This window comes from Anas acuta, chromosome 3, assembly GCF_963932015.1.
Source record: "Anas acuta chromosome 3, bAnaAcu1.1, whole genome shotgun sequence".
Lineage (NCBI taxonomy): Eukaryota > Metazoa > Chordata > Aves > Anseriformes > Anatidae > Anas > Anas acuta.
Genome location: NC_088981.1, coordinates 7,375,860 through 7,391,100, shown reverse-complemented (window position 1 = coordinate 7,391,100; position 15,241 = coordinate 7,375,860). Strand labels below are relative to the sequence as shown.

Below are 15,241 nucleotides of genomic sequence, written 5' to 3'. Positions count from 1 at the left end.
AGGGGGGAACGCGCATGCGCAGTGAGGGAAAGGAGGGCGGGCGGTGGTGCGCCTGAGGGGTGGGTGTTGCTCCCCGGTCTCCGCTCCCGTCGGACATTTTCTGTCCTTCCCCGCACCTCTTTTTTGGTCCTTTTTGGCACCGATCCGTCTGGTGAGCGGCGGGAGGGTGAGAGGGAGCGGGGTGAAGCTGTGTCAGGGGAGGTTTGGAGATCGCGGTGTGTTTGTGGTGTAAAAAATGATAATAAGGGGGGTGCTGGTGCTCAAAGGGGCTGCTCGCCTCCTGCGCCTGCTGAGTTTCTCTTCTCCCACCCTCTTTTTTTTAGGAATTTGGAGGCTTCAGGGCAGCACAGGTGGCCCAGCCCCACGGCATGCCAGCATCGAGGCTGTTGGTGCTCCGTGGGATGCAGGAAGCAGGGAGGTGTCCTCCATCAGGGATCCCCCCGGTCACCCTCACCTGCAGCCCCCCCGAGGTGCTTCCCCCTAACCCTGCATCTGTCAGGCGTGGCCAGCTCCTTACACAGGGCTTCGTTCCTACATCACATCCATACAACGTTTTGCAGACGCAAATCCAGCCATCGCACCTAGAAGGGTTCCTCTGATTCCCCCCAAAATACACTCCTAAAGAAATGCTTTTGAAGTAGCTGCTTTAATGCACTAAGGTGGAAGAGGAAAGGCCGTCTCCAAACCTGGAATGGAATTGGTGCTCTTGGAGATGGCACCAGCTCTGTTTTGGCTTTCTGGCAATTGGATTCTGCTCTTTAAGTCAACGTGGCTGAATCTCACCTTTGAGTCAGGGAGGGCCAAGCTGACCTCAGCCCGATTTTAACTTCTAGGCCAAACAAAGTGTTGTCTGGCTGTCCCTGTCTGACAGTTTTCAAAAGACCATTGCATGCTGTATATCTTTTGTTGGTCTTTCTGTGGATGCTGCATTTTCACGGGTGTGTAGGGAGACCAAAATATGTGGTCTGTGGCTTCCAACTTGCTCCTTGTTATTGCCTGAGAGGTGGCTCATGACATCTCCCTCCTGACAGTTTGGTGTTTTTAGAACTTTCCCCAACATTGATGGGATCCCTGGAGCTTCAGTATTAAAAGCTGTCGGTGTTTCTCTGCCTGTTCTGTCCCGCTGACTTCCCTCTGTTGCTTTTTTACCTGACATCACAGGAGAGTGAGCATCCTTCCTGCCAAGCTGTGTGAGCCCACATCTCTCCAGCGTCAGCAACAGCACTAGATTCACCAAACCTGAATTTGTCATTGCTGTCTGAGCCCTGGAAGAACTTCAAGGAGATCCTCAAGGTCCCTGGCGCGGGCTTTTCTGGTGGTGGTGAGTGAAGTGAGCAACCAGGCCTTCCAGCAAACAGATCTGGGGTGGAAGAAGCACTTGCAGGCAGGTTTGTGATCAGGGGCTGGCTTTGGCCACCCCAGGGCTAGGGAAAATCTGGGACGGATATGATCAAAGCCCGTTTGTGATACGGGGAGTGTCTCTAAGACTGGAGGGCGATCAGCTGGTGTAACAGTAGAAGTGTTGGAAGAGAGAGGAGAACAACTCCAGTCTGTGTTTTTCTTCCAGAGGCCAAGCAGCAGCCCAGAGGAGCAGGGGAGCCTGGCAGAGGTACCCGCAGCCTTGGGCAGGGCGCTCATGGTCCCCAGGAGTGGGCTTCAGCATGCGGCTGTCACCTCCTACGCGAACAAACTCCAGTGCCTCAGGTAAGGCAGGCTGCTGTGAGGGCCCCTGTGTGAGGTGCGTGGGGTGTCTCTGAATGCCTCGCTCACTGTGCCTGCAGGATCCAGGTGAAGCAGATCTGCAGGGAGAGGGACAAGGCAAGGCTGGACCTGGAGAAAGCGGAGAGGCGCTGCCTGCAGCTTGGCAGGGAGTTGGATGAGCAGTACATCGCCCTCGAGCACAGCCAGGGCAAGCTCAAGTAGGAGGGGCTCTTTTGTTTGGGCAGGGAAAATGGCTTTCCTGTGGGTGCCCACAGCCTCTTCCCCCTGTCCCTGTTTTCCTTTCTGATAACCTCACTTGCTTGGTTGTTGTATCAATGGCAGAGAAGTCCCTGAAGACCCCTTATGTGCACGTCACTTATGGTTCCAACATCCCTCCCCAAACAAGTTCTTGTCTTCTGCTTTTTGTGGGCTGAGCGGGGATGTCTGGACCTCGTGGTAATCTGTGAATGTGCTTCAGTCACGTTGCTTGTCTGTTCCAGGGATGTTCAAGCTGAGATGCAGGCAAAGGAGCTGCTTTTGCAGCAAGCACTCAACCATCAAGCAAAGCTGGAGGCAGATACACAGCTCCTCCAGGGCAAAGAGGCCAGCCTGCATGGAAGACTGAACCTCATGATGAGGGTGAGTAAAACTGCCCTGGATGAAGTGTCCTCGCTCTAGAGGAGGAGGCAAAGTGGAGATGGTGATTAAGACAGATAGTTTGTCGTGCTTTTGGTGGGAACGGCAGGAGTTTTATGGAGAAAATATAATTAGCAGCTCCCTGTTGCAGGCCCATGACCGATGAACCCATCCTGCGATGTGAGCACCCACAACATCAAGAGAATCTTCTCCCTTCTGTCTGCAGGAGAACACACAGCTGCAAAACAAGGTCAGGGAGATGACTGAGAAACTGATGGCCTCTGAGAAGCTGGTGCTGGAGCTGCAGAAAGAGCTCAACCTCGTTGTGCAGGACAAGGTGGCCTTTCTTTCTCTACTGTGGTTAAGTAGGATCTTTTTAGGAACTCGTCAAAAGATTGACCCTTTTCTGTGAAATTTTGTATATTACAGCTCAGTTGTGGGTTCGCCTCCCCCCAAATTCATTTTGTAAATTAATGACAGCCTGGAAAGACAAATGACTTTTGATTTAGGCCTTATAAAGTCTGAAAGAAAAAGAAGGAAGAAAGTTTGCCAGTATATTAAATTAGACAAATTCAAAAATTTTCAAGTGAGAACTTCAGAGTTTGGTTTCAAGAAAATAAAAGCTTTCTTTTTCATGAGTACTGAAGTAAAGGGTTAATTGTTAGTTAGAATTGGCAGTAAAGGGTTCCACTGCAGCGAGGAACCTGGTGAAGTGGATCTGGGGAAAAAAATGAGTCTGTGTTCTCAGGAGCCAGTTTGGGAAGGTCAGCCTGCCTGCAGTTTGGTGTCTCTGACAGGAATAAAGATGCTTTTCCCCCTCCTTCTGCATTTGACCCATCCTACAGGTGTCAGGAGGAACCCTTCTCCTGAATCTAAGGGATTAGCACCAAAACAGCAATGATTTTTGTAGAGCTTTTGGCTCTCCATTTGTAGAGATGCTGATTTCCTTGATGAGAAGTGTTTCCTTGTGCAGCTGGAGCAGGTGGAGCCCCACAGCCCGGAGCTCCTGACCCCGAGCGAGCGCTTTGCGGAGATCGTGCTGGAATACGAGCGACAGTGCCAGGTACGGGTGGGCAGCTCTCCAGCAGAGCTGCTGTGGCAGCACAGCTGTCATCTGCACGTCTGTGGGGCTCTTTAGCTTAGGACAGAGGAGTGGGGGGCAGCTGTGATCAGAGCGTGGAGGCAGGGGGTCCCTCTCGCCTTGCTCAGCACCTTTTGGCAGGAGGCACGACACAGCCGTGCCCCTGGTAAAGCAGGCTGATGCCTTGTCCCACAGCTTGTGAGCCTCTGTGGATTGGTTCCTCTGCTGGGGTACTGGGAAAGGGGAGGGGATGGGCTGTAAATTCCCACTTTTCTGTAGCCACGGGCTGTGTTGTCTGGGGACTGTGTCGCTCCAAACCACTCCGTTGCAAGGTATTTCCCCTTGAATACAAACAAGAGGCTGTGTTCCTCTGGAAGGGATGCTGTCAGCTAAATCCTTTCTTGTTTTTCCCTTTCCTCTTTCTGGTCCCCATTTCACAACCCCTCCAAAACTCCTTGCTACTGGACTCTGCTAGAGAGTCAAGGTGAGCCTGTCCAGGTACCTGGTGTGTGTGTGTGCTTCTGGCATTGGTGCTGTGCTCGCTGCACCTCCTGCATGGCGCTGTGCCCAAAGCTTTGGGCTCTCTGGGATGTGAGCACAGCTTCCGTTGCCCTTCTGTAATTGTTAATGGTTTGCGTATTCTGCATGTTGTGAGTTGCTGGGTGCTCTCTGCGTTGGCTCCTGAGCGTGCGGAGTCCAGCACCTACTGCATCGTCCTTGCTTCCAACTTCTGTGTGTGGCTGGGGACCGCCACCGAGCAGAGATGGTGGCTTATTGAGTCACTGCAGCGGGGGCTGAGATCTCTGCGTTTGCAGTAAAGCCCTTTGGATTGAGCAGACAGCCCCTCCTGAAGCTGTGGTTAAAGGCAGACGTGCAGCAGTGCTCCAGGTGGCACCAGAGGGTAGGAGATGTTGGAGATGCTTGGTGCTGGAAGTGTTCCTGCAGCTGAGCTGCCCCAGGGTGATTCATGCAGGTGCTGCTGGATGGAGATGAAGCCTTTGGGTTTCATCTGCCCACGTGAAAGCACCCGTTTGGGTTTCTCCTTTCCCTTTGCTGAATGCTGGCAGCCTTCCTCCTCCTCCTCTGTCTGCTCTTTTGTTTAGAATGGAGGTTAAGCTGCTTCTGCTTTTACGTAGATCTGTTTGGGTATATATTTTTAAATTGGGATCTGTGGAAGCCCTTTAGTCTCTTGCAGCCCATCACTTTTCTGGATGGGGCAGCACGTGGGACATTATTTGACACCCACTCGAAGTGGGTGGTGTGGAGGGAGGCAGGATCCCTTGCATGCTGTTACTTCAAGCAGGTGCCCAGCTCTCAGCTGCTGCCACCAGGAAACATTCCCTTGTGGGCCCTGCGTTGACTTTCGTTTCTTCTCTGGCTCTTCCAAATTTGTCATCTCTCTGTTTGGAGAGGAAGAAAATCCCTCTCCCTCATTCTCTGCCCATGGTGACGAGGGAGGGGCTCTGCCCTTCATGCTTTGAGAGATCCCTAGTGCTCCCAGCTGCTGGGAGCTCTGGCCTCTTGGCCACTCGCAGCTCTGGAAAGCTTCACAGCAGCATTATAACCTGCCTCAGGTGCTGTGGGACCAGAACGGCGTGCTGCGGAGGGAGCTGGAAGCGCTGCGTCTTCAGCTGCAGCAGGAGAGCAGGGCCGAGCGAGGGCTGCTGGCTGCAGGTGAGACACAGGAGGGTTTGCTGCAGCTCTGTCTTGACAAGAGCGAGGTTTCCCGGTGGTGGGGCTTTCACGGGAGCGTGGTGTATGGTAGATATGTGGTGTATGTGATATAGTGAAGGAGAAATGGACTGGGGGTTGGCAGGTTCAGGGTGAGCATTAGGAAACAAGATTTTGTGCAGAGGGGTGATGTAGCCATCGCGGGACTGGGACTGCTTGCTATGTAGAAGGGAGATAGAAGGGAGATCTTTTGGGATTTGACTGGATGAAGCTGTAGCCATCCTGCCCTAGCTTTGGTGATAGTCCTTGTCTGAGCAGGAGGTTGGACTAGAGAGCCAGAGGTCCAGACTCCAGCACGTCCCGGGGGCTGTGCCCATCCCAAGCATCAAGCACACGGGCAGTGGATCCAGTCCTGTCTGCAAAACTGTCCTCATTGAGCTTCTCTCTCTATGTGCCTCTCTCCCAACCCTCTGGCTCCCAATTCTGCGTGGACAGAGACATCACTCACAACGGAGCAGCTCCGAGAACAGCTTCAGGACCTGAAGGTGCAGCTGGAAACCAAGGTGAGAGCTGTGGGAGCGGATGTCTGACTTCTCAACACGACTGCTTGGTGAATGGAGGGGGGGCACCTGTCTTCCCCTGCCCATTTCAGCTGGTAGGAAGATGTCGAGCCCTCGCTGGCTGGCAAAGGCTCTGTGGATGTCTCCCATCACCTTGCATCAAGCTGGGAGCTGTGGGAGCAGCAGCTCCTCACTGCCACCTCTTGGGCAAGGAATTGCTCTGCAGGGTGGAGGAAGGATGGAGGAGCTGCAAATAATGATGCCCCCGCCTCTCCCCTCTCTCCAGGGTCCCAGTACTGCAAACAAGGAGAAAGGGGAGCGGTGCTGGCTGCTGGGGAAGCTGGGACCCGCTGATAGCTGCTTGTTAGGGGCTGCTAAGTTCAGCAGGGACCAGGAACCACTAAATCTGAGTTAGAGCTATTGGAGGAGAGGAGGGGCTCTCAGGAGGACAATGCTGTTACCCCAAATTTTGTCTCTCTCCAACAGGTAAACTATTATGAGAAGGAAGTCGAGTTAATGAAGAAAAACTTTGAAAGAGAGAAGAAGAACAGCAAAAAAAGTGTCGACGCTGAGATGAGCAAGGTGGAAGGCCAGAAAAGAGACCTGGAAGAAACAGTTGCAAGGTATGAGGCAACTCAAAAATGTGTGCAGAGCCTGGAGCTGGAGGAGGAGCTTGAGATTGGGCAGGCCAGGGTAGGAACACAGCTCCCTAAAGATGTAGGATGTCCAAGGCAGCAGCTGCACCAGGAAGGAGAAGAGCTGAGGACGCAGTGCAGGGACAGAGAGGGCCTGAGGTCTGGTATTGTTCTCTTTTTTTCATCAGTGTTTTCTTATGATCTTTCTCTTGCTTTGTTCTTCAGCAAACTTGCCTATACTTCCTAGATCATTGCCATCTGCGGTCTTAAAAGCAGCAAAAAATGGCTTAATTTTCTTTATTTGGACAAAACGGATTGGTTTGCACAAGAGTGGGGTAGTCACTGAATGGATGTTCATCCTTTGCTTCTGGTTCTGATTCTGCAACCTCCCCAGGGGACAGAATGGGTTTGTGGAGGAGACTGCAGAGGAATTGGGCAGGAAACTGTTCGTGCCTGTCCCCTCGTGCTTCTCAGCACACCCCATGACTGCCCCCAACCGTTCCTCTTGCCCTTTTTCCTCTTGACACAGCTGTTCCAGCTGTTTTCTGATGCTGTGTGTCCTTACTCCCTTTTATTTCCCTTCCCTTGAAGACCTGCTCCTTCTCTACCTCTGGCATCTCCTGATTGTCCCTACACATTTTGCCTGAGCTATTGGGTGGATGTTTCTCAGATTTCTTTAGTTCTTGATGTCCTTGCAAGGCAAATGGGAATAGGGCAGGGAGCCTGCATAGGATGCCAAGAGCAAACTGGGCCTTTGCACGATTTTTCCACGATTTTTCTCATTCTGCTGTCTCTCCCTGCAGGGGAGACCTGTGCTGGCTGCTGGAGGAGAACAGCTTGCTGAAAAGTCAGCTGGGGAGACTCCAGCAAGAGCTGAGGGAGGCAAGGAAGGGCAGCAGACATGATGAGTAAGGGAGGAACCAGCTATGGGAGGCTGGTGGATGGGTGGACAGCTAATGCTTGTAAGAAGGAGTGCCACTCCGGTGCATTTACTAGATTTCTGCTGTCTCAGCCTGCCTTTTGATTGCTCATTTCCAAAAGCCAGCACTCTCACCCACTTCATTCCATGTGAAAGCTGCCTGTGCTGGGCCAGGCCTGGCTTGGGCAGTTTTCTCTGAAGTAGGCTGAGGCACCTGACCCACTCCAGAGTCAGTTCAGGACCATTTTGGCCAGGTTTTAGTTGGTTTTGCAGGCCAAGACTGGATGTGTGGCTCCCTGAAGTGGGGGCCATGTTTGTGGCTGTCTGGCTTGAAGCTGATCATATCCCTCTCCCTGACAGGAGACACGTGAGTGAGCTGGGCAGAGAGGAGGTGCAAGAGCTGGCTGAAACACCGGAGCTGATGGAGTCGGTAAGAAGCCATTAACATGGACAGACTCTTGGCTGGAGGGTTTAGGAGGGCAAAATCTGCATCTGCCTGTGGAGGAGAACGGTCTGTCAGACCACGGGCCAGCGTGGCTGTTGGGAATGGTGTCCTTTGGTATTGGAGGCTGTTCTTGTAGCCCTTGCTCCATTCTCGTTGCCTACCTTTCCATTCGTGCTGCGTTCACGCCAGCCTTAATATTTCTGTTACGCATCTCTGCGGTCAGACCCGAGTCCCCCTCGCTGCTTTTCCTGGCAGCCTCCTCCAGGGTTATCAGCTGCGTGGGTTTTCTTAACCACCAATGCTGCTCCTGAACACGGCTGCTGGGATTTGGTCGGGTTGGGAAATGAGGGCACAAGTCCTAGGTGTACGCACGGTCCTGCAGTGACAGCAGAGTTCGTGGTTAAGGGCCCAGCAGGGACAGGTAAAGACTCTGTTATTGCTCATCCCTCTCTAAACCTCTGCATTTTTTTTTTCCTGAATGTTTTCCAGAGTGAGAAGAGCAAAAGGGAGGTCTCCCAGCTGAACACCAAGCTGTGTCAGCTGAGCCGTGAGCTCCCCGAGCATGAGGCCAGCCGCAGCATCAGCCCTGCCACTGCCCAGCTGCAGAGCCAGAGGCTGGTGGAAGCTGAGGAGCTGCAAGGAGCGGAGATGGCAGCAAGGACAGAGCACCACGGGCAGCATGCAACGTGCTGGACGGAGCTGGAACTGCTTTGGCAGCAGCTCAGGGCCTCGCAGGAGAAGGTGGGTGCTGTGTGGTATCAAAACAGGGTGGCAGGCTGCTGAACAGCCCCTGTGGGGTTGGTGTTGCCCTGCTCAGGCACCTTCCCCAGGCAGAAAGGACTGTCCTCTACCTTTTTGGGGTAGACAAAGGACATTCCCTCCTGCAGCTCCCAGCAGTCTCCATCCCTGGCTTTGCAGGCTGCCTGGCGAGCACCTCTGCCATGGTCCTGCTGTGCTGTGGGCGTGCTGACATGAGAGCTGGGGGTGCTGCCTGAGCTCTCCTCTCACCTGCAGCACACCCTGGGGCTGCCCTCTCGCTGCCCCAAAGCTGTAACCAGCTCTCTGCCTTTCTGTGTTGCAGCTTTTAGAAGCCAAAGCGAGCCTGAGCCTGGCCCAGACTCGGCATGCGCTGCAGCTGCAGCAGGCCAAGGCGCAGATGAACAACATGGTGCCAAAGAAACAGTTTGAGCAGCTGCAAGCCAGCTTGAGGGAGGAACAGAGCAGGGCTCAGTGGCTCCAGGAAAACCTCCATCGGCAGGCTGAGCAGGCACACAGGCAGCTGCTCAGGACGCAGGTAAGCGAGGATTTGCAGCTCAGTCACAGGTGCCAGAGGGAGCGCTGCCAGCCTGGGAGGTGGCTGAGGTCACCAGAGGTTTGGGTGGAAGATGCTGCACATCAAGAACCCCCATAGAAAATGCACTTGATCTTCATATTCTAGCTGCAATTTTTCTTCCTCATAAACCCATCACCAGCTTGAGGAAGAGCCCTCCCCACTCCAATCCACCTACCCCCAGGCCAGATACCTTCCCCCTTAGTGGGGCAGGAGCCATCCAGGGAGATGCTGTGCTGGCTCAGGCCTGGGAAAGAAAACTTGAGCCCTCTACATGGAGATGTAGCCTGCACGGAGTGGGGTGGCTTTATCTGTAGGGCATTGGGTCAACAAGGTGTCGGGATTTTGTGTGTTCATCCTCTGCTTCAGGACACTGTGGTTCAGTCAAACTGACCTGGGCACAGATGGAACAAATCATAATTAAACACGTGGACACAGAAACTGCATCCAGGGAAATTTAATTTTCTCTCTCCCTGGGTTTTTCTGGGCACAGCTGTGAGAAGGAAGACCATTGGCTTATTTTTTTTTTCTTTTTAACAGAAAACATTGCTAGGAGAGCTGTGTCTTGTCTTAAAATAGGTTGGTGCTGACCTAGGGAAGGTTGTTTGCTCTAAGCACTCCCCCACTGCTCTTGCATCCTGCTGATCCCCCGTTCGCCCTTCATAGAATGGCTCGGGTTGGAAGGGATCTTAAAGACCATCCAGTTCCAACCTGGAAGAGAAGAGTGTGAAGATCTGTGTGGTGTGGGGGTGCTGGGGGCTGGGTGGGTGCTGGCACAGCCCCACGTTCGGCTTCGTTGCCCGCTGCAGGAGGAACACGAGCGTCTGCTGCAGGTGGCCATGGAGCAGGCGGAGGGGCTGGAGAGCGAGCTGAGGAGCGCTGAGGCCGTGCTGGCAGACAGGGCAGCTCACCTCAAGGACACACAGGTGGGTGCAGGAGGGGCTGGAGCTGCGTTTCCCTGCCGGGCTGGGAGCCCTCTGAGGGCACGCTGAGCCTTAAAGCTTTCCCGTCCTCGCCGCAGGCCCAGCTCTCCAGGAACAAGCTGCTGATCGCAGAGCTCCGTGAGGAGAACAGGGGGTTTGCCATGGCCCTGCAGGCGGCGGAGCTGAAGCAGAAGAGCACCGAGGAGAAGAACCAGGTGTTGGAGGAGCAGGCCTTGGCCCTGAAGCAGCTCATTGGAAAAATCACACCGGCGTCTCTGAGCGTGTAGTGGGGCGCCGGCTGTGGCAGCCGTGCTGCTGGACCTGGCCGGGACTTGTCAGGTGTGGAAGGAGAGGTCTGGCTGGGTTGGGAAATGAGCTTTGTCCTCCAATATTGCCAGAATTTTCCTGGGTAGAAAATTGAGACCAGAGTCCTTCAAGGAAATTGGTCCTGAATTGCTCCTCCGCAGAGGGTTGCTGTTGGGGCCACCCTGTTACAGGTGGAAAGCCAGGGCAGGAGAGCTGCAGGTTCCTGCATCTGGCTCTCTCTGAGCAGGAAAGCTGCATCGTGGCACTAAAATGCGTGCAATGCTGGCAGCAGCTCCTGCCATCCTGCCTGCTCTGAATTTCAGGAACCTCTTAAAATTGATGCTGATCTCTTATTCCCTACAGTTCCTCTCAGGCTCTAGGAGACGGAGCCTGAAGCTTCCTAAAGCCTGAGCCTAGGATCCAAACCAACATCTCGTCTGTGGTGAGCAGGCCAGGGGGGCTCCTCTTCCAATTTGAGCCTCCGGGGCTGGGGGCAGAGCTGGTGGCCTCTGTGCAGCACTGTACTTCAGCAAGCCGTCCTCACTGCGCTTCCTCAGAGGAGACCAGGAGGCAGGGTAAGTGAAGGGCAGCACCTTGCCTTCCTTGTTACTCTTCACACACTGACACTGAGTACTGCTTTTGCCAAAATAAGCTGTTGAAAAGGCCACAAACACTCACATGAGCAAATACCAGCTTTATTGATCGCCATGGGGTGTTACCCTCTGTGTGGAGAATGCATTATTGCTACTACATCACTGCCTTGCTTTGTGCAGGGCCAAGGGTGTTTAGGTGGGGGCTGAAAGGACTCTTGGGGTTCTGGGCTGTGGTGACTACTGCAGGAGAGAGACAAGCCTGACTGCATCGGGGTAGTAAAGCAGAGGCTAAGTCACTACAAGCAAGAAGGCTTAAATATCACGCTGTTGTTGGCATAAGAACAAAAGGGGATAAATTGGCCACAAGCTAAAATTCAGCTACTGCCTCTAATTCCCAGCTTGGCAGGGCAGGACAGGACAGGACAGGGACAATGCGAGGAGAGGGCTGGAGGCTGACTGAGGCCTCTGGTCTAGAGCTGCTCTTCCTGCCATGGTAGAGGACAGCTGAGATTCCCCTTGCTTTGCCTTGGGGGCAGTCCTGATTCTAGGGGCTCCCAGGGAAACTGTGATGGCAAGGAGGGAAGTTCATGCAGGGTGGCAGAACAAGCCAGGGTTAGCTCAGGGATGTTCTTAAGCTGAGGCTGGGAGAGCAGTGCAAAAAATGGCCTGAACACTTGATCCTCTACCTGGGTTCTTCCCTAAGGTATTGGGTTGTGGCTAGGGAAACTTGTGATTTTACACAGAACTTAGGTTTTTAGAAGTGTTTCCTCAGCCACTACCCAAAACTGAGCAGTTCCATTATGAAAACTATAGGGAGAGCAGCTCTGCCATCTTACTGTTTTGGTGCTTAAAATCCTTAAAACCTTCTGCTCCCTCTCCCACCCCTACTCCAAATAGCCCCTAGGCCCTACCAAACCAGAGTGTTGGGGAAGGTGACCCCATAGAGAAGGGGGCACAGTCCGCAGTGCTCATTCACTCAGCACCTTAAGAAAGCACATTTATAGGCCTCTGGGAGACAAAGCTGTGTCTAGTCCTGGAAAGCTCTTTCAGCCTGACCTGACACGTGGAAGAGTTCAGAGCCACCTAAATAACCAGTGAAGCATCACCCTGCAGGGACAAGATGGGTTGGCCCAGAGATCCAGGTCAGGGAGTGTTTAATGAACAGAACATTGACTCTTGAACTATAAAAACTGAAGGCTGAAGCAGCTCTTCATTTTGCAGCTGTGATGTTCTCCCAGCTTCCCCAGCCCAGCTGGTCAGCCTCTTTCTCCCGAAGGCACGGTGTGAACAAAGAGCTGCTCCAAGCCCGACAGAACCTGCATGTAGCTGTGGGGCTTGGATACAAGGGCAGGATTCCCAGGCTTGCTACATTACCAGTATGCACCCTTTGGTCACGCAGCGCTGGCCAATATGGTCTGCACACTTTATAAACTTGGAGCTGGTCTTCACATCAGGCTGTTAATGGAGCTGCAGGTGCTCCACGCAGAGATGCCGAGGTGGCTGAAGTCCTGCACGCGCCAGGGTTCGCTCCCCATTATGTACAGGGCATCAGGCAAAGGCTGTCCTTCCTGTCCTGCACACTCAGGACAGGATGTGCTCCAGGACTCCTTGTCTGATTAACTGCTCGCATTTCCAGCGGGGCAAGAAGTGCTGCACAGAAACACAGACAAGTTTTTCCCCGAAATCCAGGGGTGCCAGATCAGGCAGGGCTGAACTGCAGGCCTGGGGCACGTCACGGGAGTGAAAGAGGAAAAGGAAAAGAACAGGAAAGGGGTTAGGGCCACAGGACCACATGCTTTTGTCACAAATACCTGGCTGTTCTTCTTCAACAGGACGGTGGTTCCATCTTCAATCTCAAATTCTCCGTAGTCCTTTAAGCACCGCACCTGCAGAGCAGAGGGGCAGCAGTCCCTGGATCAGCAGACCTCACACAGCAAATACCCCACAGCACTGCTGACTTAAAACACATGCTCCAGAAGTCCAGGTACCCTCTACCTGATGTTCTCTTCCTGCCTTTGCCTGGAGCAAGAAGCACCAGTGAGCAGACCCAGCTCTCCAGAAACTAAAGAGCAGCCCTGCAGAATAGCAGCAGCATTTCCAGGAGGACCTCCCCACACACAGAGCAGGAACTGCCCGTCTGTTAACACTGAAACAGTCTTAAAGAGCAGGCTGACAGCCACCATGTGTTCTTTGTAAGAGAGTAAAGGAACAGAGCACTTCAGCTGCTGACTGGTACAATTTTTCACGTGCTCTTGGATGGTTGCATCAACTGTGTAAAATTATTTATAGTCTCACCTATCAAAGTCCATTTAAAATAACAATAAACATCGCCTCATTCACAACCCGTAACGTGGGAACAAGGTTTCTAATCGATCCAAAGAGTTCTTTGAAAGAAAGAGTTAAGTTTCTGTAAAATAAATACTTAAAAAACTTTTTACTGTGGTTCAGACTCTTCACCCCTACCACACCAGTTCCTTGCAGGCAGGTAATTCATGTTTCAACATAATTTGAGCCCTCCATAGGAGAAGAAATAAAATACTGGCAGGAAAAGTTTAGACAGGAAAGCATCAGAGCTTGTGGAAGCTTTGGTGCTCTGGAAGGCTTTACTCAAAGAACTTCCTAATGGGGAGGGAGGTAAAAATACCCGAAAAAGGAGAGACAGCTGGGCAAAAACTGTTTGTTCAGACAGAAATCGCCACTCTTCCACTTACTTCGATGTACAGGCTCTTGGGAGGCTTTATGTCCTGTGTAAGGTCCAGCCCCTCCTCTCCGCCTACTGACCTCATGTAGGTAGCCAGGGACTTTTTGTACCGATTGAACCACTCCACCTGCAGACATCAACAGCAGTGCCTCAGGCAAAGCCACGCAGCTCGTGCTGACAGGTGCCTGAGGAGCGAGATGCAGTTTGTTTGTGCTGTCAGACCTCTGTTCCTGGCAGCCAACAGCGACTGCAAGTTCGTCTGAAGGGAATAACTGTCCAGGACACAGAGCAATCTGGACTCAGGCTCGCACACATGCAGAGAACACCATGAGCAGCTCTGTACTTCAGTCCTGAGAGAGAATTTGAGAGCAGCACCTAGAGGCCAGAGTTCTGCTGGCTGTGAGTGGGATCTAATGAAGGCCACCCAATCCTTTGAATTGCCAGGCATTACCTGTACTCGTTGTACATTCAGGATCACACCCTTAGAACATTTCGAAACAGACTGACATTTACAGAAAAGCACATGAAGTGTCTTATTTTTTTTAGTAGGGACGGGGGAGGGTCATCCATTTCTGACTGTACTAAATAATCCACTGGGGGAGATTAAGTGGAAGGAGGGGAACGGTGCAAGACGAGGCAGACTCACTTCCTCAGCCGACATGTGGAACTGGATGGCGTTGGGCAGGATGCTGCCGTACTCCCACCTGAGCGCTCGGATCCGCAGCAACCGGTCGTACCTGGGGCAAGAACCAAGGGGCACAAGCAGCACCTTCACCATACCCAGCTCTGCCCTCAGAGCAGGGGGCTGTGGCTACCCCACCCTCCTCCCTCTAAAGGAGGGGATTTTTGTTAACAGGATGGGATTTTTGGCCTCGTTGTTGATTAAAACTTTCAAAGCGCAGGAGCAAGCGGTCTTCCTCCTGGTTTTTGGTGATGCCAGCAGGGAACAGGGGCAGCCCCGTTGGCTGGGCAGAGGAACCGAGGGCAGGTCGCTCTTTTTGGGGTCCCCAGCAGCCCACCCCATCCCCCCCAAGGCACTCACAGATAGGCCACGATGCAGCGCTGGTTCCTCAGCAGGCAGCAGTGGCGAAAGCGGATGAGGAAAATCAGATCCGTCCGGCCCGCCTTCGCTTCGGACCTGCGAGAAGAGCCGCGTTACACCGGGATGGGACAGGATGGGACGGGATGAGACCCCCTGGACCCCCCCAGCACTCACACATCCGCCTGGTTCCGCTCGTACAGCGCCCGCATCTCCTCCAGCGCCTGCCGCAGCTCCTCCGCCTGCAGCACCGGAGACAACTCGGTGAGGACGAGCCCCGGGGGGTCCCCACCCCGGCCCTGGCCCCGGTCCCCTCCCGGTGTCCCCGCTCACCCGGAAGGGCGGGAGGTGCCCGCCCGCGGCGCGCTGCAGCTCCCGCACCAGCCCCACCGCCCGCTCTCCCGCCATGCCGCCGCGGCGCGCGCGCGGGAAAACCGCGCCGCCCCGCAGCCAATGGGAGGCGGCCGAGGGGGCGGGGGGAGGCGAGGACACGCCCCCTCGGGGACCGCCCGGGCGCGCGCGCGCGCCGGGGGTGCGCTGAGAGCGAGCCGGGGGTTCCCGCCTTGCCCCCGAGCTGGGGGGGGGGGGACACACTTGGCATTGGTGGTGGGTGCTGTTTTTTTTTTTAATTGCACTTTAAAAATCCTTTTTTAATTGCATTTTTTAAAATCGATTTTTAAAATCGCGTTTTAAAAATTGCG

The 15,241-nt window shown here is 53.7% G+C and overlaps 2 protein-coding genes across 9 annotated transcripts; one reads left to right on the top strand and one right to left on the bottom strand.

Moving 5' to 3' along the window:
* Positions 1–25: 25 nt before the first annotated feature.
* On the top strand, positions 26–13,235 carry NINL (ninein like). Of its 8 annotated transcripts, none has more exons than XM_068675510.1 (19): positions 26–151; positions 324–470; positions 1,162–1,321; positions 1,568–1,704; positions 1,782–1,919; positions 2,202–2,340; positions 2,564–2,674; positions 3,311–3,400; positions 4,993–5,092; positions 5,585–5,652; positions 6,136–6,272; positions 7,088–7,192; positions 7,564–7,633; positions 8,138–8,389; positions 8,730–8,942; positions 9,788–9,904; positions 10,000–10,240; positions 10,571–10,782; positions 12,633–13,235. In XM_068675510.1, the coding sequence occupies exons 4-17, from the start codon at positions 1,637–1,639 to the stop codon at positions 10,186–10,188; spliced, it is 1,797 nt and encodes a 598-aa protein (XP_068531611.1). In that variant the 5' UTR covers positions 26–151; positions 324–470; positions 1,162–1,321; positions 1,568–1,636; the 3' UTR covers positions 10,189–10,240; positions 10,571–10,782; positions 12,633–13,235. The 8 variants fall into 8 exon arrangements, with proteins under 8 accessions (XP_068531611.1, XP_068531610.1, XP_068531612.1 ...); XM_068675509.1 differs by having other exon boundaries at positions 1,162–1,388; XM_068675511.1 differs by having other exon boundaries at positions 324–494; positions 1,162–1,388.
* GINS1 (GINS complex subunit 1) lies at positions 10,887–15,013 on the bottom strand. The gene is made up of 7 exons (XM_068675524.1): positions 14,874–15,013; positions 14,718–14,782; positions 14,544–14,639; positions 14,148–14,238; positions 13,512–13,628; positions 12,612–12,686; positions 10,887–12,450 (listed from the first exon to the last, which is right to left on the bottom strand). Exons 1-7 carry the CDS (start codon positions 14,946–14,948, stop codon positions 12,382–12,384), a joined length of 588 nt encoding a protein of 195 aa, XP_068531625.1. The 5' UTR covers positions 14,949–15,013; the 3' UTR covers positions 10,887–12,381.
* Between the last annotated feature and the right edge of the window lie 228 nt (positions 15,014–15,241).

Excerpts from the sequence above, each read along its gene's own strand:
- NINL (XM_068675510.1), top strand. The coding sequence starts at position 1,637 with ATGGTCCCCAGGAGTGGGCTTCAGCATGCGGCTGTCACCTCCTACGCG. Across the intron at positions 7,634-8,137 it reads CACCGGAGCTGATGGAGTCG|AGTGAGAAGAGCAAAAGGGA; the intron begins GTAAGAAGCCAT and ends AATGTTTTCCAG. Across the intron at positions 8,943-9,787 it reads GGCAGCTGCTCAGGACGCAG|GAGGAACACGAGCGTCTGCT; the intron begins GTAAGCGAGGAT and ends TGCCCGCTGCAG.
- GINS1 (XM_068675524.1), bottom strand. The coding sequence starts at position 14,948 with ATGGCGGGAGAGCGGGCGGTGGGGCTGGTGCGGGAGCTGCAGCGCGCC. Across the intron at positions 12,687-13,511 it reads CCAAGAGCCTGTACATCGAA|GTGCGGTGCTTAAAGGACTA; the intron begins GTAAGTGGAAGA and ends TCTGCTCTGCAG. Across the intron at positions 12,451-12,611 it reads TGTTGAAGAAGAACAGCCAG|CACTTCTTGCCCCGCTGGAA; the intron begins GTATTTGTGACA and ends GTTTCTGTGCAG.